The sequence below is a fragment of the Chroicocephalus ridibundus genome, chromosome 4 (genome assembly GCF_963924245.1).
Source record: "Chroicocephalus ridibundus chromosome 4, bChrRid1.1, whole genome shotgun sequence".
Classification (NCBI taxonomy): Eukaryota; Metazoa; Chordata; class Aves; order Charadriiformes; family Laridae; genus Chroicocephalus; species Chroicocephalus ridibundus.
Window position 1 is genome coordinate 52,628,889 of NC_086287.1, and position 23,603 is coordinate 52,652,491.

At 39.4% G+C, this 23,603-nt stretch overlaps 2 protein-coding genes across 7 annotated transcripts in view; both read right to left on the reverse strand.

Annotated features, from left to right (window-relative positions):
- Positions 1-23,603, reverse strand: part of WDHD1 (WD repeat and HMG-box DNA binding protein 1) — a 201,087-nt gene that overhangs the window by 95,723 nt on the left and 81,761 nt on the right. The window lies entirely within an intron of this gene.
- DLGAP5 (DLG associated protein 5) lies at positions 1,356-23,041 on the reverse strand. Of its 2 annotated transcripts, XM_063332439.1 has the most exons (19): positions 23,005-23,041; positions 19,846-20,096; positions 18,319-18,527; positions 17,765-17,857; positions 16,710-16,794; positions 14,571-14,675; positions 13,354-13,424; positions 11,628-11,923; positions 11,089-11,210; positions 10,877-11,006; positions 10,411-10,496; positions 9,631-9,791; positions 8,043-8,135; positions 6,638-6,857; positions 5,241-5,487; positions 4,854-4,905; positions 3,335-3,503; positions 2,899-2,948; positions 1,356-1,852 (listed from the first exon to the last, which is right to left on the reverse strand). In XM_063332439.1, the coding sequence occupies exons 2-19, from the start codon at positions 20,084-20,086 to the stop codon at positions 1,727-1,729; spliced, it is 2,556 nt and encodes an 851-aa protein (XP_063188509.1). In that variant the 5' UTR covers positions 20,087-20,096; positions 23,005-23,041; the 3' UTR covers positions 1,356-1,726. The 2 variants fall into 2 exon arrangements, with proteins under 2 accessions (XP_063188509.1, XP_063188510.1); XM_063332440.1 differs by lacking the exon at positions 23,005-23,041 and having other exon boundaries at positions 19,846-20,099.

Genomic DNA, 23,603 nt, shown 5'->3' on the forward strand with positions numbered 1-23,603 from the left:
CCTCCCCAGGGAGATCCAGTTTATACAAGTGTTATATGCGTTATGTCCTCCGTGGAACGAGTCACGAGCCTTGTGCCTCCCTCCCTTATCGCTTCTGCGTGAGTCAGGACCGGTTTCAAGGGTGGGGAGGTTTATTGGCAACTTCACCTCATGAGTCAGGCTGGTAAAAAAGAAAAAAATAGATGTTCTTTTGGCTGTGAGTCACTCTCCTGGTCTCGTCTGCAAAACAAGACCAGCACAACAGCATCTCTTTGTCATGTCTCATACTCTTTTATAACAGTCGCTCCATTTGTACTTGGAGACGCCAAGTTACAACAAGCAGAGTGTTGAAATTCCCAGCAGACACAGTAGCCTAGACCCCGCACGCTGCTAACATCGGCTTAAGTGTATGTGTCAGAAATCCCTCGTTAACCATGATTTATCATGCAGTGTTGAAGGCTGAGCAGAGCAGGCGAGTCGCTAAGAGCTATCTGCTTGAAACGATCCATATAACTGGAATTTAGTGATGAAGAAAGTTGATTCCAGCAGGAGAGTAACACCACATCACATCAGCTTCCTCTGTTTATTTGGCTGCGATCGGCACACAGCTTCCAGGTTAAAACTGAAGGCAGAGGAGCTGCCCCAGCCACAGCGGCAACGCTTTCGGCTGAGGGATCTGAATTACCTTTGCTTGGTTTAAAATAAACACCAGGGGAAGAATGTGCATGTTACACTATGGGCAGCATTACAAGAAGCAGGCCAGTCAGGTATTTGTTAAAAATATAACTGGAGGTACTGTAATACTACTACTTAAATATAGAGTACATATAATTGGCATGCTTCTTATGCATAAATACATTACAGTCACCATAAGAGAACCCAGAAGGAACAAGATGTGAGAAGAGGCCGAGGTTAACACAAGAAGAAAGGCAGCAAGAGATTTTCACATGAAAAAAGCAAAGAGAGAACAGGGATTATCTTGAAGGACTTAAAATACTCAGTAGATAACTGTGTCCTTAAACGAAATAATAATCAATGCCTATTTCAATACACTGCCAGGAAAAGATGTTATCTGATTTTGAAATCCCTGTTCTGAGATAGTTCCTACTATTACAAAGCAAGTGGTTATTAAACATCAGCAAGATTCCCACAGGGAAGAATTACACGGACCGAACCCTCCTGTGGCTCAGGCAGAGTTGTGAATGCACAGAATACAGGAGCCCCGGCCTGCAACAGGCCCCCCCCAACAGCGATGGAGCATGAAAGAGTGCTTCGGGGGGGGGGGCCCTGCAACAGGCCCCCCAAGAAGGCACCCTCACATCAGAAATAAGGCACAGGTACAGCTAGTCTGATAGGCATCTTATTATTATTATTATTATAATAATTCATGAGGTAAGAACAGGACAGAAAAGCTCAAAGATTAATAGTTTTATAACTTGAAGTAGACAAGAAATATATGAAATGATACAAAAATAAAAATATCTCCGGTTGCAGTAAGAATATGCAATCACTGGATACAGCAGGTAAAACCAACAAACGCTCTGCTACTAATATACAGCGGTACTTGCAGTGCATAATGACCGCACCATAAAACATTACAAAATATTTTAATAAGCTCCACTACAAAACACTACAGGTATTCACGCACTCAGAACACAGTTCAAGGGTAACAGACTGTATTCCAGATAATCTCTGCAGGGTTTTTTTTGTTAATATAGTTTACACGTTTTAAATTTCAAGTCACTTTTCATTTTTCCCCAGAGGGAGAAAGGGGAGAAAACACAATCAGGTCACTGAGCGCTTCGGCTGCTGCGAACTTCTGGGCTTGGCTCCTGACCGGAGTGAAGGGAAGAGGCTCAGCATCCAGCATCGGCTGTTGGAGAGATCAGAGTAGGAAGTGAGCGTTCGAGGAACAATCACCCGCTCTGCAATGACACACGAAATAAGCTAGTAGCAAATTCCCCTTTCCCTAATGACATCTGTATAAACACCGGACCGACAGCAATTACTGTCAGGCCACTGCTCACGTATGTCAGGTGCCTGCCTGCTTCAGAGGCCACGGAAACATCACGAGACAAAAGCTAGCAGAAAATGCTAGTTTTGACAAGGGCCAGGAGAAGCGTGTTGTTCTCTTGCCTCTCACTCACCACTGTGGAGGCATCGCAGCTTCAGAATAAGCAAAGCACCGAGCGATCCGTCAGGCAGATGAGGCAGAGATTCAGCAGATGTAGTAAATATATTAAGATGTGCTCGCTTATATACAATACTGTTTCAAAGCAGCAGCCACAGTTCAAAATCACGTACCACTCTAAGCACCATGACTTTCCTCAGGGAAATTTTGCAAGTTTATTTCCAAACATAAAATAAGAAGTGAGTATGTGGTCCATTTCAAGCAGTAATCCATATTTTAAAGAGGATTTTCCACACGAGACCAAGGAAACTGTCCACCCAAATTCTTTTAACAATTTGAAAGGTTTTGCACGCCTGCTTTTCCCTGGTGAATCTTACTTCCAGCTTTAAAAGATAAAGCTATAAGAAAAAAAAGGGATGGGACAGACCTGGAAAACTCCAAGAAGAAAGCAGAAGGAAAAGGCCAGGCCATTCATTATGTTAGTAAATATTTACAGGGAAATTCACCAGAAACATAGTTTAAAGGATCAGTCTGGTAGGAATCAGATATTGTTCTGTTACAAATGTCTTGATTGATCCCACACTCATCAAGTGCAATAAGGAACGACAGTGTGAGCCCGAGCAGGGAAACAGGAAGCAGGGCTTGAATTTAGAGTAAGTTGTATGAACTGGCTTGATAACATCTTAAGAGTTTAATTTACTCTGTGCAGTAACTGATTCTGTAGGAAAGGTTAACAGTACTGTAACGTGCAGATTGTCTTAGTCAAACAAACCTGAAGGTCAACTTACCATATCAAAAGGATTTCGGCCAATGGATGTCAAATCACCACATGAAACATCTGAAAAATAATATTTCATTTTTTTAAAAAAAAGCTAGTCTGATGCTGCCAAAGCTGAAAAAACCAGTATTGCTTTCTGCATTTACTGAAAAAAAACCCAAACCCTAAACTGTCTGTATTTCCTTCTACTTCAAGCCTTTTATATTAGCTTTTCTCCTTCACATATGCCACAGAAACTATACAGAAAAATCTGGGGGGCGCTGTTTGCTCATGTGCAACATGTCCTACAGGTAAAGCAGGTGTTGCCAACAGCATACATCGATCAACCAAGCTACAGTGATGGTGATTTCATAAGACTACTATTTAGACTATCATAAAACTTTAGAATAATCCTAAGGCCCCAGCAATCCCACCCAAAATATACGAAGCAGCTTTACGGTATGCACCTGTTTGATGTATTTTTGGCTCTCCAGACTCAGCAAAGTCAGTCTCTGTGCCAGTCTCCTTCTCCGGACTGCGCATGACAATATCTTGTCCTTCTTGTTCTGCAGCAGACAATTCCATCTCTTCCATGCCATCCATTACTTTTAATTCACTGCTAGAATTTTCCAGCACCTGAAAAAGAGGAATTTTAACTGTTCCTAGTCCTCTGAGAAGCCAAGATGTCTGCGGTAGCTACATTTGCTTCCCAGAGAGGCAAAAAGAAAGCATCAGTGAAATCAGACGGACATGAGGCAGCACCTATGACATTAGGAAGTTTCTTCTTTTCTATTTGGTCTGCGGTAAAATTATTATGTTATGTCAAACCAAGTCCATACATCTCATCTGCAGTTTTTATAGACAATTCAGGAGAGATGGGCTTTTAACTCCAGACGCTGCACAAAGGACCGGCAGGGCAAGGCTTGCAGCTTAACACAGTGATCCATTTCGCATTAAGTATTTCCCAACCACCCTTGAAAGCTTGATAATCTCTTAGAGAGTATAAAGGAAGTCCTTCCACATGACAGAAGATTTTGAACTTAAAGTACCAAAAAAACATTCTGAGGATTTTCTCTAGTGAGACTTTACCCCAAGGAAAGCCTATCAGCAATACTGAAAGTTAAAGATTACCATAGTTGTCCCCCAGAGAGCAACATCAGCTACAAGCAATTTCTCATTTGACAGGGAAAGGATGAAGTAAAAGGTGTGAGAACAATTTAGTAACCAAGATTATTATTATTATTATCTTAATATATATTATTATACAGGGAGGTGGAGGGAGGAAACGACTGCCGTAGTCATGCACAGATCCAAGCAGCAACAAATAAAATTAAGATACTCCATTTCCAATGAAAGACACTAAAGGACAATTAACTGCAAAGCACAAGCTTTCACTGAGTAGCAGTTTCATGTAATCGTAGAATCATCAAGACTATTCTAAACTAAACAGGCCGCATTGCTGTTTTTTTAAGGCTGCTCAAAGATAGGAGTGTCACCAAGTCCTCAGAGGTTTCCGGGCATGAATTCCTGAACTCCAATACAAGTATTGGTTACACTCTGCTCTTGCTATACCTTTAAACAGCTTTAACAGCCCAATGCGCTGCTATGGCAGCTCTCTGGGCCCTTCTGCTAAATACTACTGTTGCCTTTAGTCATGGTCCCCAAATGCAAAAGCATTTTAAAAAAATTCACACCAGAAAACAGGTAGTGGACTTTAAAGGACCATTGTTTGCCCAAGCGACAAGTGTCCTCATACAGCAGCCAACAAAAGATAGCTCCCAAAGAGCTGGACGAGGTCCCCAAACCGCAGCAGTCCCTATCTATGTTTATACGGAGAAGGAAAAATGACCAGCCTGAGGAATACAGAAGATACCACAATGGGGATTTTATCAGAAATCCAAGTGTCTGGGGCTAATAAAAAGAACTTTTTTTTGTTAATAATAAATAAAATATTTAAAGCACATAAATGAACTATGCATGAATTACCTTAGTTCCCTCTGCTGTGCCAGCAACAGGACTGTGGTGTTCTACAGAAATGCTGGAAGAGAAACCAAAATGTTTTCATTCTTCTCAATCACCTTCAATCATCTTCCGACTTAGCCAACTGATCGTACAATTTGTTCTGCAATTTTGCTTGTTTGGCACTGGTCAGCTACTTCGTTTTCTGGGTAAAAAATAAACTTCTACCCCTGCAGCAAAATTACATTTGGGCAAAGCTCTTAATATTTGCTTGAGGGAAGGAAAAGACACAAGGACTTTGCAACCTTTATCACTGTCAAATTGGAAGGTATGTTTAATGGGTATTAATTCTTTCAGTTAAAACTATCAAATTATTTGCACAAAGTGAATTAAAAGCTGCCTTAACGTGTCTACCTTTGTTCAAGAAAAACACCAGGGAGTTCTTCCAGTGGGGGAGTTTTTTCAGTGGGAAATTGGTGCATTTTCAAATTTTGTGCTGGGTGGAAGCCTTTGAGCACTGGTGTTTGTTTCACAGTTGCATCCTCAGGGTTACGAAACATAGAAGGCGTGCTCTGAACCAAAGCTCTACTGGATGATTTTGGAGTTGCCAGTTTTTCAGAAGTCCGCTGGGAAGATCTGTGAGGTGTCTTTGAAAGCAAGCCTGAAAAAGTGTGTTTAATATTTCATTACTACAGCAGTTTCCAGAAGATGAAATAAACAGTTTGTTTGGATTCTAGCTATGAACACTATTGCTTTCTGCTTGCTGGATCATTATACAAATATTATATTGAAATCTTATATATACTGCAAGACGAATTTCAAAAAAGGTCACAAGAGTACGTCAATTTAAGCTAAGTAATTTAGTAATGACTATCCCTTCACAAAGAACCTGGAATAGCGAGTCTTGCTGTTCTTATTAAAAAGTCCAGCTGGTGAAAGCTGTCATTAATTTCCATCTTTCACATCAGATAATTTTAATAGAATTAAAAGGACACAGATTCAGAATCAATTCTTACAAAAGATTCTCTGCTAGCGCTTGCTTAAGCCCAGTCTTGCTCAAAGCTTTTCAGAAGGTCTCCTCTAACAACATGAGACATGAAAAAACTGCTAGTATTGTGATGAAGAAAGAGATCTACACAAAAAAATAAACTGGGAAATTCAAAGTCAAATTATGAGCTAGAAATGGGAGAGAACCAGAATGGCTCCCAAAGAATCAAGGATTAGTGGAAATACTGGCTTCACATAGATTGCAATAAGATAGGTACTGAAAATAAAGTTTTATTTTGAACGTCTGGTCAAAAAAACCCTAATAAACAGCTTTTACAGTAGACTGAAATTACGTTACAAACTTGTTGAACACGAATACAGATTACAGGTCTACTTTATTTGCAGCTTTGAAGACAGCACTGCAAGAGATTTAGTTTAAAAAAAAAACCAAAACATAAAATCCCAGTTCCTGTCTTACAAGCAGAGGCCATCAGCCTGCGCTGACATTGAGCACGTTTGCCAGCTAAGCCTGGGAACAGTCAGATTAAAACTTCATTGTTAAACACACGCTGAAAAAACATGAACCAGCCGCTTTTACCTCTCTAAGCAGAGATTTCATGTTGCCATTATCATTCAAATCAGTACATTCACGTAGAACAGTTTACTTTGGATCCCTGATGTAATTAACCACTAGTTGAAATATTAATCGTGTCCAGTACTGGAGGTGTATCCATATAAACAGCATAATTCCCCTCCTCATTGAGATTGGTTAAACTCTCTTCAATGCTTTCAGATCACAGAAATCATGATTAAGCTTCACCCACCTGCAAAAGTTTTCACAGGGCTTTCAATTCTGAAAAATCCTGCGTCAAAAACCACTTTTTCTACTTCTGGCAGTTTCTCCTGATGTGTACAATCGTCATCTCCGTCATGCTTCATTTTATCCCTCATAGCTGCTTTTATAGCAGCAAGCCGGCTTCGGGCAGCAGTTCTTCCAGCTGCTCCCAGCTTTGGTTTAGACACTCCATTTGAAATAGTCTTTTTCTGAAATTTAAGAAAGTCTTGGTCGCATCTGGAAGCTTTGGACAGATGCAGCTGCACAGGAACATCAATGCCGCTGCTGGCCACGCACAGAGACAGCAACAGGCAAGAGACATGCTGGAGACAAGGTCTCCCTTCATCTCCAGAATCTCTTGGACTACCACTCAGCTATTAAGGTTAGTCTGTTATGACCATATTAAGGATTTTTCATATTAAGTCTGCAGCTCAGAAATACTCAGTACAGCTTTTTTCTAACAAATACAGTTAATGTTTTAAATAGTGGGATACAGGGACTCCTAGTGGCAGGCAGATAAAGTAACCACAGGACAGACGCCAGCCAGTGAAATCTCCCCTGGCATTCAGTTTTTCAAAGGAAACTCTGTGTCTTGGACCATCTGTAGGGTTCTGACATTTATGGGCAGCTCACACAGACTACATTCCCTCCAGTTTCCTGTGCGTGGAGCTTCTTACTGACCTTCATATCGTTTTTATGATTAGTTGAACAGCCTTGAGGAACTGAGAGGAGTTTAGGCAATGCGAATATGACTTGATACTCAGTCATTGGAAGCAATTCTATATTCCAAACCCAAGAGTAGATAACATAGCTTACATTAAAGCTTATTTTAAAATAAGCAATAATTTCTTTTGGATAGTGTCAGACCCATTATGCTTAGAGAATTAGTAGTTTAATGCTACCCATGATTCTGCCTTAATGGGACACCATTATAGTTTAGCACTCAAGGCTCAAAACTGGCAGTCACTGCCAAACTCCTGTGTAGTTTCCTTTTCCAACAGCAGTGGCCCAGTGAAAATATTCTACATCTGACAGGTAAGCATCTCTCCTACATTTAACAAACTTGCCTTACTAGCAAAGAGTCCAATGACTCCAAAAGAGTCATTGTTAATTCTTAGTTCTAATCTTTCCAGCCAAAAGAGGTAACTAACATTACAAAAACCAACTAATACAAGCTCACTTGGGAGAGGCAAGGCAGAAGGGTGCATATTGAGAGGAATTTCACTGAACATTTAAACATTAACATCTAAAGAAGCCAGATGAGTGGGGCTTTAGAAGGAATTGCTGCTTAAGAAGAGTATTCATTACTGCAATAGCAGCTTACTATTTTCGATATCTCAACACACTGTTTCATCTAGATGCCTTAGCAGACAGGCTTTAGGGGCTATTCATACCTTGACAATTGCTTTGCTTGGGACATCAAGTGGTTGCCACTCATTGTCTTGAAGCTTCTTCAGATTATCAAATTTTTTATTCACATCTTCTATCTATTGGAAATCCCAGAAAAGTACAGGTTTAATTTTGAAGACTTACCAAATTCACAATAGAACAGTGTTTCATAAAATCAAGTACTAAATTTAAGCAGAGCTATGCATTTAGATATTTCAACGGATATTGAGCACTAAACATTCTCATACAGTTGAGAGGAAGGTTACACTAACATACACAAGCTTTGGATTAGATGACAAGGCTGGTCTCATTTCTGTAGTTTAAAGGTTAGTAGGGGAGGTACCAAATCATTCGGTAAGATTTAACATCTAAAATGAAGGAGCTGGTTCTTGTGCTGAACTTAAGCACTTTGACAACGGTTGCATTTCAGGAATGCAAAAGAACACATTGCGTAATAGTCTTTATGCAAAAAAAGCACAAGTCTTCCATTATGTAGGAAACACGTCGTGCAAGCTTGTTTGCTCTTTTAAACTGCTGGCCTCAAGAGCTTCCTGATGCAGTCTGTGCTCGTTCAGGACAAACTAGCTGTGCAGCATTGCCTCCTCCCTGACTGACACTCAATACAACAGCTCTCCTTAGGGTTTGTAATGGGGAGTCTTGCCTCGTTTACTGGTAAGGCCACAGAAGGCTTCATTACGCACAGCAGACCAGTCACTGGAGTGACAAGTCCTTTCCATCCTCCCTGAAACTCAGAGGACACAAACAAAAAACAAATGCAAAAAGGGGCAGAGTTAGCAATTCTGCTACTACAAGTTTATCTAAAGGAAAAGGTGGGGATGCTCAGGAGAAACTAGGAGCTGCTCCCAGGTAAGCATAGGTAAACCCTGTTTTTCAAGTTACTGGTTCTAGCAAAGTTCCCCTCAAATATCTCTGATGTATAAGCTGGTCAAATCCTTACGCTTTATGGAGGGAATTATAGACCTATGACTAGGGCTTTAACAATAAATCGATCTTTGTGTGTGATTTAACTAGTTATAAGTCCTTTTGCTGAATCCTGATTTACAAATACTGTTGAGAGCTATTTTGATAATTTAGAATATTATATTTCATTCTGAAACCAATGGAAGCATCAACAGAGAAAGGGAGACGAAGGTTTTCTACCATCTAAGCTCACCCCTACATAAGGTTATTGTAGTTTCTGCATTATTCTCATACTGAAGCATGGAACCTCTACTTTTCAGGTGAGCTCCAGGAATTTTCCAAAAGCTCCCAGCTTTTGGTCCAGGTAGACATCGTGACTGTATCCCCAACTCCAAACCAAAATAAGACTTGGCTACATGCCTTCATTCCAGAGAAAAACAAGATGCAGAGAACACAAGAAGACACAACAGATGAACGCATCCACCAATTACAAATTGTAGTATACCAGCTGGTACTATTCAGTATCAGAAAGTGTTAAACAGGGACCTGAATTTTTTATGTAAAAAAAAAATCAGACGTTGAATATTCGAAAAACAGAAGAAAAGTTTCAATCCATTGCTTGTAAATAGCCCCATCAACTTTATTCTAGTAGGTTAATATGCAAGTACATACCTGAAAATTAACCATGTCCCAAAATCCATCTAAGTCTGCACATGTTGTTTCTTTTTCACCCCGTTTAAATTCACAATTATCCACCAGTCCTTCAAACTGCTTAAACCTTTCTGCTATGAGCAGTCTTGTCTGACCAATTGTCGTGCGAATAAGATCTTTAGCTGATAGCAACAAGAAAACAATAAAGAAAGTACATCTTTGAATAATCCATCATTTCACAATTGATTTAAATAAGTATTTGGAGAGTCTGGAATTTATTTATTGATTGAACTATGTTCATCTATTGCAGATGTGCAATACAATTCAGATGGAGAACAGCTATCCATTGAACTGCTCTAAACTTGCTTCTTTCAAAAAAAATAAGTGCTACTGCCTCTTTAAGTCTTTAAGATAAGCACTGATGACTGATCTTAATTTTCCCAGCTAAGGACACTTATTCTATGCTAAAATCTAATTTTATTTTTTAAAATCAGCTTGTTTAAATTGCATACATGTAAAAACACTTAAAACTGACAACAGAAAAACTATTTCAAGATGCACTTTGTTCACTTCAGTGTCAAGCACTATCATGTCAAGTACTACACTTAAGTTTTAGTATTAGGAGATAAAGCATGCCTTTTTCTCTTCAGGCAGACACAATGCCAACCTTTATCTAATACAATTTTTAATAAGTGCTGTAGACAGTGCTATTTTGCAAATATATTCAGATACACCTACTTCCCCCTGCCCCCTTCAGTTACCATAACACCCCTTCTAGTGCCTATTACAGTTCAGTCTTACCATCCTCTGGAATGTCCAGCTTGAATTTTCCATCCCACTGGAGGCACTGAGACATCAGCCTCTCTGTCTCAGACCGAACAATATTTCTAAACATAAAGGAAGAGTGAAAAAATATGTTTTTGGAGAATATTCTAACTGCTGTCACTGCTTGTGACTGTAAATTATTACTATCCTTTTGCTTTCAGAGAAGGTAACTGTCTTTGAGGAGAAGCCATGAGACTGTTAGTTTGCTGACTACCCAACATGTAATTTCTTTTCTACTGCTTTCAAGCTTGTGTTCCTTAGAATAAGGTGTTAGTCTCCAAAATTGTATATTCTTTACTTGCACTAACAATACAAAAGGGAAGATAGGAATGTGTGCCTACTCAGGTCACTGCTGCCAGACACCAACCATCGTCAGTTAATCTTTACAAGATGTCTCTTAACTCGTGTTAAGGACCTCTGAATGAAACAAATGAACATAAACCTGAAATAGGGCACATCATGCTCTTTCTCTCCTATATCATCTGACTTCGTTTCCAGTGCTGTTGTATCTGTAGAGACAGGAATTGTTTCACTTGATCTCTGAATGGAAGTTTTCTCATCTGATTCACTTGCTGAAAAATATGAAAGGCATTTGTTCAGAATCTGGTGAAAACTAAAAACATTAGAACAACAAACTAGATGTGAACTTCCTACCTTTTTCTCCTTTCAAACTTGTAGTGGTTTGCTGTTCTTGAATATCTTTACCAGCAGGTGAAACCTGACTTTTTAAATTAAGCTCTTGTGCCTTAGTTTCATTGGGTTTCTCAATTACATTTCTGGAAACAAACAAAAAAACACATTAAGAGTTAAGATACATTGAGAAACTGACATCAAATACAGCCAGATATACAGAAATGCCCCATTTGGTAGGCTATCTTACATTCAACACTAGATAATGCAAGCAATTCCTATTAAAATTAATAAATCTGTGTATAGATATATATGCCACAAGTCCCTGATATCTGGAGCTGCTTTACTTTAAAGCATAGACAGGATTATAGATCATATAGCTTTCTTCGCTGTTATATTAAGTCCACATTTGATTAAGCAATGGTAACAACCACAATGATCTGGTGTTTCAACATCACAAGAGTTTGTTACACAGGGCATCTCTCTATAGAAAGATGATGTTTTTCTCTATCATGACAGAGAGGTTCACTTGCATTTTAGGCCATTAGACGAAAGAATCTTACACTGGAGATTTCGAAAAATCCCAGAAGGCATCAGGTGTCAAAAATGCATTTGCCCTAGAAGGAGTCATGGGTGTAACTTTGTAGGTCGCTAATCCACTTAATGGCTGAAACACAAAGTTTTGAGGTGCAAAAGAGCGTGTTCTGGGTCTCCCTGAAGCAGAATTGGTTTTGTCTTCCACTGAGGTTTGGTCCTGCTGAAGTTCTACTAAAACTGAATGATTAGAATCAGATGTGGAATCTTCCATCACTGGATCCAGTTGAGCATTTTTATCCACTTCATGTTTAGAAGGAATTACCTATAACAGCACAAATAGACAAAACAAACGCTATGTTACCAAATCAGTAAAACATTTGCTATTAGGCATGGGCTGAATTACAGCATGACTCTCTGAAAGCCATCAGGAAGGGAACAGTTTCAGGTAAGTTGCTTTCTACAATAGTATACATGTTCAGAAGTCATGATTTACCAATAAGCCCAACTGGTTTTAACACCTGCAAGCCATTGTAGCAACAGGGAGAGCACTTCACTATAAAGAATGCAACAACCCACTGAAGGAGCTAAAGTAGTAGAACACCTCACCTACCAAAAAAGTAATTAAAATCAGCAAATGCTTGCTCACACTACTAGAAAAAAAACGCTTTAAGGGGATAAGAGCAGAGTTACAAGCTCCAAATCCAACTAGGCCAGCTGAATAATCACAGTTTATACACATACTGTAATCCAAAGACAGAAGAACAAGCTAAAATAAGCTGATAACTGAGGAATGCAGCCCGAGACAAGAATACAAGTGCAGTTAGGACCACAGAATGTCGTTCAAAGAGGAGAAAAAGTTAATCAATACATTAAGTCCACATTCCTATGAGATGAATGACTAGATACGCGTTCTGTAGAAGTTCGAGATACCTGTAACTGAGATATTGTTAGCTCAAACCAGCCAAAACAGCCTAGAATGTTTTTCCAGAAAATATGCATCTTCAGTCCACTGAAAGTCTTGTTATAGTTTAGATATCTCTGCTTGGAATGCAAGCCTTGAATTCAACTTTTAACACACTTCTTGTAATGAGATGACTGAGGTTACAGCAAGAGTTTGCCAACTGGCAGCACAAAGCAACTCCTGCCATGAAGAGGTACTTACCTAAGCAAAGATAAAGTGCCTCTTACCTCCTGTTAGTGTTGTGCACCATTGCACCAGTTTTAAGAGACTACTAGAGCACAGCTGCAATTACGGAAACAGGAATGGAGATGGAAGGCATGAGGGAAACATGAGGTGAAAGAGAATAGTAGAGTGCAAAGAAAGAGAAATATCATTGATGATTTTTGCACAGGACTGTCAGCGCATGAAGGCACATGCAAATTGTTTGGGAACCTGGATTGGAGGACTGTGAGGAATTCACATGCTGCTGTCTCTATATAGAGGTAGAAAAGTTTTGTTATAGCAGTGACGCTAAGAACCACAATGACTGCCTTTAATTCCCATAAATCACATCTACGTTGCAGATAGAATAACATTTCCAGCTTTATTTTTTGGTGGTTCAAAACCTAAAAATGCCATTTATTTCTTAGCTTCTAGACTCTCATATCTTTATCCCAGCAGGAAAAGGACACATTCAGAGTATGTTTCAAAAAGTAATGAACTGCACAAAATTTACAAACGCGAGATAAAAACAGCAAACTAAGCAGGCCTTTTTTTTATTATTTTTCCATTTCGACCATTAAATGACCTACCTCCGTGATGTCAGGTTTGACTGCTTGCTTCTGCTTTCCTGCATTTGCTGTCTTTCTCTGTGACTGGTTACCTAGAATAAGAGAAACTCCCAAAGGTCAAAAAGGCATCTGATTAAGACAGTCTTTCACCAAAAGATTGCTATAAAAGTCCAGCGGTTAAAGACAGGGAGAGACTGTTTTGGTTTTGAGTGGGAGGTGGCTAGAGGGCAGACAACTAATTGCAAAAGTTAATTCAAAAGAAAACCTGGCCTAGGATTTAACATCGTTTAAGAGATGTATCACCAAGAAAACAGATTAAGTCATTAGTCTTTAGATGTTGTCATACACTAAAAATAAAAGTCATCTTATTTCCTTAAAGGCTGACAAGATAACTGTCAAGCCAATTTGAGTTCAGATTTTTAATTTCTATATGGCATAGGATTTCTATGGGTGAGTTGAAACCAATACTAACACAGCTGTGCTTTCAGACTAGGGGTTAAATTCTCTCACCTATAATACAAGAGACACTCCAAAACGTTCTACAGAATATCCTGAGAGCAAAAATATATATTAAAAATTTCCCCTTCAGTATCCATCATGTTCCCCTATTCTAGTAAACAGAGAAACGTGGATGAAGAACATAGGCTCTCATCTCTTCCAGAGGTATCTGTTCCTGATCACAGGCTTAATAATCTTATGTCCTTAAACAGCGATACACCAAGGTGGCAAATCTTTACCAGCTCTCACGTTTTGTTCTTTCAGTTTATAATTACTATATGGATATTGATGCTCCACACTGATGGATTTTATGGGAAACTGTCCAACGCTGGTTTCAATATCTTGATTTAAATATTGGAATAGAGTTCCAGATGAGAGTCTAAGTGATGTAGTATTTAGTCCTTTCCTTACATGACAATTTGGCATGATTTACCATATGGTCTATCTATCCAGAGGAGGTGGTTACACAGCAGAATGTAGTGTTCTAAGACAGTTAGAAGAAGCTGTATCTCTACAGCACAACAGAGTGCCTGAGATATAAGCAAGATCCTGAAGACAACAGAACTGTCTTAGTGTATCATTTAACAGTGAGTCTAACAGCAGCATATAAACATACATATGTTGTTTCCAGTCCTCGCTTACCCAGTACTAGATGGTATCTCTTTACAGCACACTGTTCCAAATACCTACATATCAGGCTTGAGCTACACAAGCAGGACTGTATTCACTGCCTCCCTTACCAGTAGTAACTGCAGCAGCTGTGGTTTTCAGCATCTGCCTCGCAGCAGAGGAGGCTGCTCTGGTGATTCTTGCATTTGAGGTTGTCTGGACAGCAGGCTGCAACACTGTAAGAAATGTTAATTCCAGAGATTTCAAAGCTTAATAAGAATCTGCATTCAGATGACATAATTGAAAGTTTATGTTTGGTCGAAATCAGAAAAGTGCACTAAAAATTATTAGTTGGATTAGTTTGCCAGAATTAATGTGTTGGTTTTTTTATCAGTTCAGTGCAAGCAGTGCTAAATACGAACAGAACAGCTCAGCCCTGGTGTCAAGGCAATGCTCTGAAGGATCTTGACTAAAGATGGTTTTGTTGTACAGTAGTACCTCCAGGACCCAGTACTATCAAGGCACCAGTGTGCTCGATGTCATGTACAAAGCGTAAGGAACCTTTCTCAATGTCCCCTGCAATCAGAGTCAACATCCTCCCCATTTTACATGATGAAGCTTTCTGGAGTAATAACTTGCCGTGGTTATTTGCTCAGTTGGAAGCTTAAGCAAACCATCTGTACAAGAAAGTGATGCCCTGGTCATTAAATTAAAGTATTCTAAGGTCTGAATTTAATGTAATCTAATAAAATATTCTTAAAATTAATAGAATCCCACCTGAGGTATTTTATAAAATCAGGTTAAGATGTATTACCCATCTTAATGACTTTCATCTTTGTATTTTAGTACTGGTTTTAGTACTGAATGATAGCATTCTCCTGCACAGAAAAAAAATTTAACCGGAGCTCTTTATTTCACACCCTCCCTTTCTATATCTACTTGAAATCTAGTTACTGTTAACACCATTTGCGTTTTTAATGTCATTGTAGCTTCTACAGAATTGCAGCTTGACAAGTTGGGAAAAAAATTACTAGATAAATAACTATAACATTTGATTTATCCAAACATTCACTTCCCTAACACATTTATACTAGTGTTTAAATACATACAATGTGTATTCTTGATTCAGCAAAAACCATTATCAAGTCTAGTGGATGATAATTTAAAAAAAAAAGTTTTAATTGTTACATCAAACACCGATAATAGATCTTTTAAGTATTCGTTAAAGGCATGACTGAAATTTATTTAAATTAAGGTCTACTGCTTGCTGATTTAATTAAGTTAACAATGCGAGAGTCATTTCACTGTAAATTACTGAATATCTTGCATTAATATCAGTATTTCACATGACTTAGCTGTATCTACTTAAGGCATGGATCTCACTGTGCTATCAGGAAGAATTTCTAATCAAAGGTATTCTACTCCCTTAAACAAAGGTGTCATGGGTTGGGATTTTTTTTGTTTTGTTTTCTTAAGAAACATATGTAATTGTCACATCAAAGATACAAAAGGGGCTGTTGTAAAATATGAAAACAAAAGATTGTGCCTGTCATTTATAAAGAAGACAATCACACATTTACTCAGTTGCATTAGTGTGAATCAGAAGTTTGGTGTCCTATCTCACACATTAAATATATATGCTGATGTGCTTTACCAGAAGGCTATCCTTTTCCAGACCTTTTTCAATGCTGAATTACAGAAGCAGTTTTATTTAGAAACCACAGATAATAGCATGTCTGCTGATAAGACAGAAGAAAGGCTTCACTGAAAATATTACAGCTATGTTCCATGTTACCCACAATACCAAGGAAAATTCATATTTTACTTATATCAGCTATTCTTCATCTTTCCAGGTGAAGCATTTGCTCTTCTGTAACAGCAGCAGCTACTATATTCTTCTTAGAGACATACAGGAAGCTCTGCACAGCTCCAAATGCTGAAGCATCAGCCATGTAATTCTACCTACTGACCTTTTTCTTTTCCCTCTCCTAGGGTGAATAACCAGTAACCAGGACAGCATTAAGTATCCTGCATTCTTTTCCCAGCCCACAGTGGCAACAAGTACACGCAACACTCAGAGACACACACTTGATAATCTGTCAGCTGCTGCCCTTGTCATAGTCGGTAGGAATGGCCATCCTAAGAACTCCTTATTTCGTACACCCAAAAATTTACTGTGGATCTCTCTCAAAGATGTTCCTTGCCTCCCTCCCATAATGTCACAACTACTGACTCAGAAAAACACAGATTCAGATGTACTACTTTCATACCTTTCTTGTTTTCAGCCGCTTTGTCTGTACTCATCTGTTTACGTCCTGCTTGTGTAGAGCGCACACCATGCCCGTTGGCAGAGACCTACAAAAGAAGAACATTTTTTGTGAAATATCACATTTCCAGAAAAGCAGCCGCCTAATTTCTTTTCTCATCTTTCTATCTTAGGCTCCAGTAAAACAAATGGTCAAATAATTTGGCACAGAGGGCTTTAAAAAAAAAAAAAAAAAGAGAAATTAAGGGTAAATTAAATAGCTCATTTTAGACGTGTGTGAACATGCATTATCCAGCTAAAAATTTGTCAGAAGAAGAACGAAGAAAAATATTTAAGAAACAGTTTCAGTTTATTATGAAACTAGGTGCCAACTACTGCCGCATCTTAGTACATATTACATGTTGTAATAATCATTTTTCAGAATATTAACGTAGTTGTCCCTTTGTAAAGTTATGACTGAAAATCCCTCAAACGCATTCAAGTTTCATGAGGCAAGATTGCTAGATTCAAAATATAGCTTTTACAGATTATTGCTGGTGAAATTCCTAAAAAAACCCTACTTTTTTATACAAGTAATAGCAGAAGGGACTGCCAAGATTCACAGTAAAAACACACCAACATTGAAGAGATTTTTGAGTGAAGAAGGAACTGACTCTTTATAATCTGCATTCATGACAGATTTTCTGCATTCAAGTTCCTCCAAGCCAAAACCAAAGCACGTAAGATTCAATCTCACTACTACCTCTACTCTAATTTGCAGTCCTTGCTGACTACAACGTTTTGTACTGAAAAACTGATCCAGAAGAGCTGTGCACTTTTTTCAGTTTGTACTGACCTAATCAAAGTCTCTGTAGTTCAGCTCAGAACAATGCTCAAACGAGCATAATAAGGTCTATTAGCTTGCTGAAAGCTTTTCTCATCTAATCTGTCTTTCTCACCAGCAAAACCTCCTTTGAGGCAGCACTCAACTTATAAGCATACAATCCTGAGTTATGGTCTGAAGGATGATTGCATCCTTTTCTCTAAATTTATTTGCTGAAGTTTATATAAAGGACAAACCGTAGAGTGCTTCAATGCAGTTGGTATCACAGTTTTTTCTTCTTGGTTCTTGGCCTTTGATCGAGTAATCCTCCCAGAGTAAGCAGGAGCTGCCTGGAAACATCCCCAAGGAAACAAGAGTCAACATACTCCTTTCCCCCCACAATCACTGTTAAGAGTGGGCAAGAATCCTAAGTGTGAAAAGCAACATGCCCGTGCAAAATGCGTCAAATGTGTAATTTGAAAAACTTTCAAAGTCAAGTGTACTAAAAAGGAACAAGATACCAGTTCTAAAATAACTTAGCTGTTTCATTTGCGGCTGAATCATTCCGTTTTTTGAACTGAGAATATAGTCATAAATACAAAAATCAACATATCACTAGTACCATTTCCAGCTTTGTTTTTTAAAAAATGAGTTAAATTACTCCCTTATTGTTCCTTATTATAAAATAAATATTTATAAAGTATTTACAAAATAAATGGTTAATTTAGCATAACATACACATAATTTTGTATACAAGCAGAAATTTTAATATCATATACTACATTCCAATATTTAATATTACTCTTATTACCTTCTCTCTTGGCTTCACTATCGCTGGTTCTTCAGGTACAAGTGAAAGAAATCCAGGCGCAGTTGGTCTATATAAGCCAACTTTAAACACACCCTTTTTTGCTTTCTCTCTCTGCTCTCTCAGTTTTCGAAGTTCCTTTTCTTCTTTATAGCGCTGGAGCATTTCCTTGCGTTCATTCATTCTCTTGGTGGCTCCATTTGTAGGTTGTTCTGAAGCAAAGATGGCAGACAAACATGTTATAAAATCTTTAAGATACTTTTCAGACAAGAATAAGCAAGTTGGAAAATTTCAAAAAACTTTTTGAAGATAGAAGAGCAACATGCAAAGTCAAAGAGCAGAAGACCGCGTGGAATCTGTGCCTCCAAGTTTCAATTAAATTCTTACAATGCAAATATGTGTGATCTATTAGCTTGCTAAAAGCTTAAATTCTCTTAGTTGTTTTAACCCTTCCCACTAAAAGAGTATTCAACTGGCAAATTTCAACTGGCAAATACATCTCCCCAAATCTGCACTTGAGGGATACTGTAAATTCATATCCATTTTACATTGTACAGGCTGTTCCTGCAAGGTTACTAATACTAAAGTTAGCACTTTAACTACTTATTTAGTGTATTTGTATCAGTTTCTCTATTCAATCACATGTAATGTCATTGAAAGCCAAAGTCTAGGTCAGCTTTAGATACCAAAGTCTGCCTCAGGCTGAAAATAAAGGAGGCAGAAGTTATATGAAAGAATAAAACCTTAAGATGATGCCAAACTTGAATTATGTGTCTATCTGAAAAATTAGTATCTACTTAAAGTTAAAATTTATTGAAGATAATCAAGATATAAATTTCTTAAATTTCATATTTGATATGATTACATATGGATTGACCTCCTTCCTCCAATGGTCATCTGCTATCAAAATACTGAAGGTGAAAATATTTCTAAAGAAACCTTTTCACATTTTTAAAAGACTAACTTAATTCCCTAGGCCATAAGAATCCAGGAGGGCCAGGGAGGCAGAATTCAGTATATATGCAGGACTTATTTTCTGTGAGGAAAGGTAAGTTGTCAAAAACCAGCAATTTTTAAAATAAAATCATACCATGCATTTAGCCATTTATAATTATATATACTCAATTATAATATACAATTACCCATTTCTAAACATATTTTAAGCACATGACAGACACCAGTTATATGTTAGAGGAGATTTTTAAATCAGGGTTTTTCACTTCTTGAACGACAACGCAATCATTAAGAGACTTCCTGTTGAATATTAATAGCAAAATGCATTTTTTCCTTTAGCTGCTGCAGACAAATCAGAGCAAAGCCTCATTCTTACCACTGGAGCAATAAGGAGGATAAAGCTGTAGTAAGACTATTTTCTGGATTTTCTTAACATTTAGAACAGGTAATCATTGCTTTTTAAACCTTAAACCTTTTCTTCAAATTAAGACATTGACCACAAATAGGTTCCTTTGATAATGTTTAAAGACATTTTTAACAATTAAAAAGAAGGCTTTATAATCAGTCTTTACTTACTCTGTTTCACCCTGCTGTTCTCTTGAGAGCACGTTTCACTTGTCTCATTTAGCTGAGAAATTCCCCTCTCTTTTGGGCGCTGAACATTGACATCTGCCAGTCCAAACTGTCTGCCCTTTTCGAACAACTTGTGTCTGTTCTCCTTTTGAAGCACTGATTTTCTGCGAGCAACTTTTGCTCTGAGGGTTTCTGTACTCAAATCCTTTTTGTATCGACTGGCAAACTGGGAAGTTGCAGCCATCTTGATGACCCTAGACAAAAATCATCATGATTAGGAAAAAATCTGTCATGTTTTGGTTTGCCCTTTTCATTAGGATTTACATGCTAGGAACAAAGAAAGCCCTAGGTTCTTCATTTCTGTATGTGTACCAGAGAAAACACAAATGACAATTTCAGTAGAGTCTTCGTTATTTATTTTATGCATTCAAGGGACTAGTTTGTTTGTTAATGGTCAAGGAGTCTGACACAGAATTAAGTAAAGGACACTGTATCACTGCCAGAGACTGTCCCACTGGTCTGTTTTCAATGCAGATGTTTTTCATGTTAAGGAGACAAGCAAGTAAATGACAAGGTTGTAGGACAATACTTGGAAGCAACCTTGCCACTGAGCATTTAGATTATACCCTATCTGATGGCAAGGCATTTTTGTCATGCATCAGAGTACTTGGCACCGCTTCCCAACCAAGTTTCCAGGATGCAACTGCAATACAATAGCGTTTATTTCAAGCAGGATTTCTCTGTACTTTTTTTAACCTGAGGAAGACTGAATGCAAACGTCAGTTGGGCTGTACGTGCTGTGCTAACAGCAATGTCAAAAGCTCCCTCCCCTGCATCCTGCTGAAGCCTGTCTTGTCAAGGGTTTTCATGCTTTCTTTCAGGAGAGAGGTCAGGAGCAGTTCTTGGAATTGGTCTTACTCTGCCATCTCAAACAGAGTCTTCTAGAAATCTCATCTTCCATTACTTATAGGAAACAGCTTTACAGTAAAGAGGGTGATAGAACTAAAACGAATAGTCAACAGTTATTCATCGACCAGTAAATTGGTCATTTACTGAGATTCTTAATTTCAAGACAGCAAGTTTTGATCAAGCTACTGGAATCATCAGTGAACTGGACTGAAAAGATCAGCCTTGATTACGGCTGTACAGGATTTCTTAAAGTCAATTCCCTCCGCCTCCATTTGCTACCAAAAGCCAAAACCACCACCAGAAGCCTAACTGAAAATTCCGAATGTCAGAAGAAAAAGAGTACCAAAATAAACAGTAAGAGCACAGAAATAAATACCAATGTACTCTTAAACTGTATATACTTATGGAAAAAGCAAGCAAGGAGACAATCTGAGACGCTGTAAGAAGGAATACAGAAGAAGTCTGTTCAGATACCACCACTGCTGTCAGTGGCAGCCCCTTGTGTGCCAGTTCATGGCAGTATTCACGTACTGAGTAATTTGCACAGCACCAACAGTACCTGCACAGCCATCTGGAAGTGCCTGGAATAGACACTGGAGACAACATGAGTCAGAAATCTAAATGGGTGTATTTCACTTCTTTTTTCCCCAATACGTTCAGTGCTGCAGGAGAGCTAAGTCATCCGTGGAAGTGTAAATGAGCAAATGGGAATAAAAAGCTAAACTCTGCTTGAAGCACTCAAATCAGAGACAGGGGCTCTCCACAGAATCCTGGAATAGGTGGTGCATGTCAGCATCACCTGATTTGTGAACATCTCGCCTTTCATCCTGCATCTCACTTTTAAGCTTTCAGAAATGGATTAAAGGTGCCAGTTAATAATGATTGCAAAGGATTAGACTAACTTTACCGTAGTTCATAGGTCATATTTACCTTGCTTTACATGTAAGTCGTTAAGGAAGGTAAATTCATGAGCATCTCCAATAACCATCTTTGAACTGATCTTGCTAGTAATTCCCACAGTATTACAGAAAGCCATGAAGAAAAGTTAGTGGGAATATATCTCTGTTACCTACCTCCTAGAAGAAGCGGGCTTTTTGAGCCCAGTGGATGAAAATCCTTCCTAAAAGCAGCAGCTAGCATCAAGTGTCTACACCCACCCTTTGCGGACTTGCAGGACCCTAAATTTACCTTAGCCATGTTCTTTAAATACAGCCACAGTCCTTTCAGAGTACATGCACAATTTTTTATTCAGTGCCTTGACAGAAGGTAACTTATCCTATACCCACTGTTATTTATGAGACGAGCTTACAGAAAGCTGCATTTGCCTTAAACACTGATAAAAATGTAACACATTTAAAGGATTTTTATGCTCTACCTTCTACTTCGAACAATATTTTCCTAGTTACTGTAGTATAAGTTCACTTAAGGCCTTCTCCCATGAATAAGCCTCAAGAGCAAGTGATCTACCTTTCAGCAAGTAATCCTGCAGCAGAATTGATCTAAAACATGAAGGCAAATATAACGTAAGCAGAGATACAGAGAGAGCTTTCTACAAAGCTGTTATTAACTCATAGCCCACATCTCTTTGGGCTCATTAAAAACGTATGGCATGCTCAATATCCTAAACATCTTTTTAGGACAAAAATACCCGTGTCCTTTTCTTTCCAGATTATGGTTTCTGAGGAGTGCCTTGCCCAAACAGGAGTCTAGAGGATTAACTGGAACTTAAATTAGCATAAATTCAAGTAAAGACGAGTAGTAGGAAAGGGACAAAGGAGTTAAATTAAAGACTTGGGACTGGCTAACATGTACTACCAAAATTAATGATGAAAATTTATAGGATTGTTTTTTATAAGAGAACAGTGAGGGAAAATAACCTCTTTTGACCAGCAATACCACAAGAACTAAAGGAATAACATGGACAAACAATTAGGTGCTCGGTTAGCATTTTTGACCAAATAACGACAAAGTAGAGCAGGATCTGCAAACATCGCTATTTTTAAAGCGGGAACCCGTCGAGTTTAGGGACTGACCAAGGCCTCGACTCAGTGGTTTCGAGACGTGGGCCGGGGGTCACGATAAGCTGAACCCCACCTTCCAGCCCCCTGCTTCCCATGGCGGCTCTGAAGGGCCGCCACAGGGCTGGACCCTCGGTCCCTTCTCCGCCAACGCTGCCAGGACCAGACCCCGGGGACCGTTACCGGGACCGTTCCCGTTCCCGCCCCCGCCCCAAGTCCCCCGACCCCGCCATACCTGCACCAACGCTACAGTCTCCTCAGCGTTGCCCGCCTCGCCTCACTTTCAAATCTCACCCGCCAACGCTCATTGGCCACTCGCGGCCCGCCCGCAGGCTCTCATTGGCCCGTTCACGGACGACCGTTGACGGGCGGAGCCGAAATCAAGGAGCGGGCTGTTTATTGGTCACCCGTATCGCCACGCTTGAGTCTCACTGGCTGCGCTGAGCATTTCTTCCCCTCTCATTGGCCGGCAGGGTGCGGGAGGCGGGGCCCGCCGGGCGCGGAGGCCTGTCCCTTGCCGTCCCGCCCGCCGCGGGGGCGCCTCTCTAAAATGGCGGCGGGGGCAGCGGCTCAGCTTAGGCCCTGGCTACACCTTAGGCCGCGGCCCAGGCCGTGGGGCCCTCACGGTGACTCGGGAGTAGGTCGAGGGGACCGCGGGCCTCCTACCGCCGTCCTGGCGCCCAGATAAGCCTATGTCCGTGCCTCAGCGACCGCGCTGTGCCGCCTCCTGAGGAACAGAGGCCGGGTTTACACAGGCCTGAGGTTGTGCCGAGGTTTGCTGCCCCTCTTCCCTCCTGTATTTGCATCGTACCGAGCCTCCGGTTTGCTGGGGTC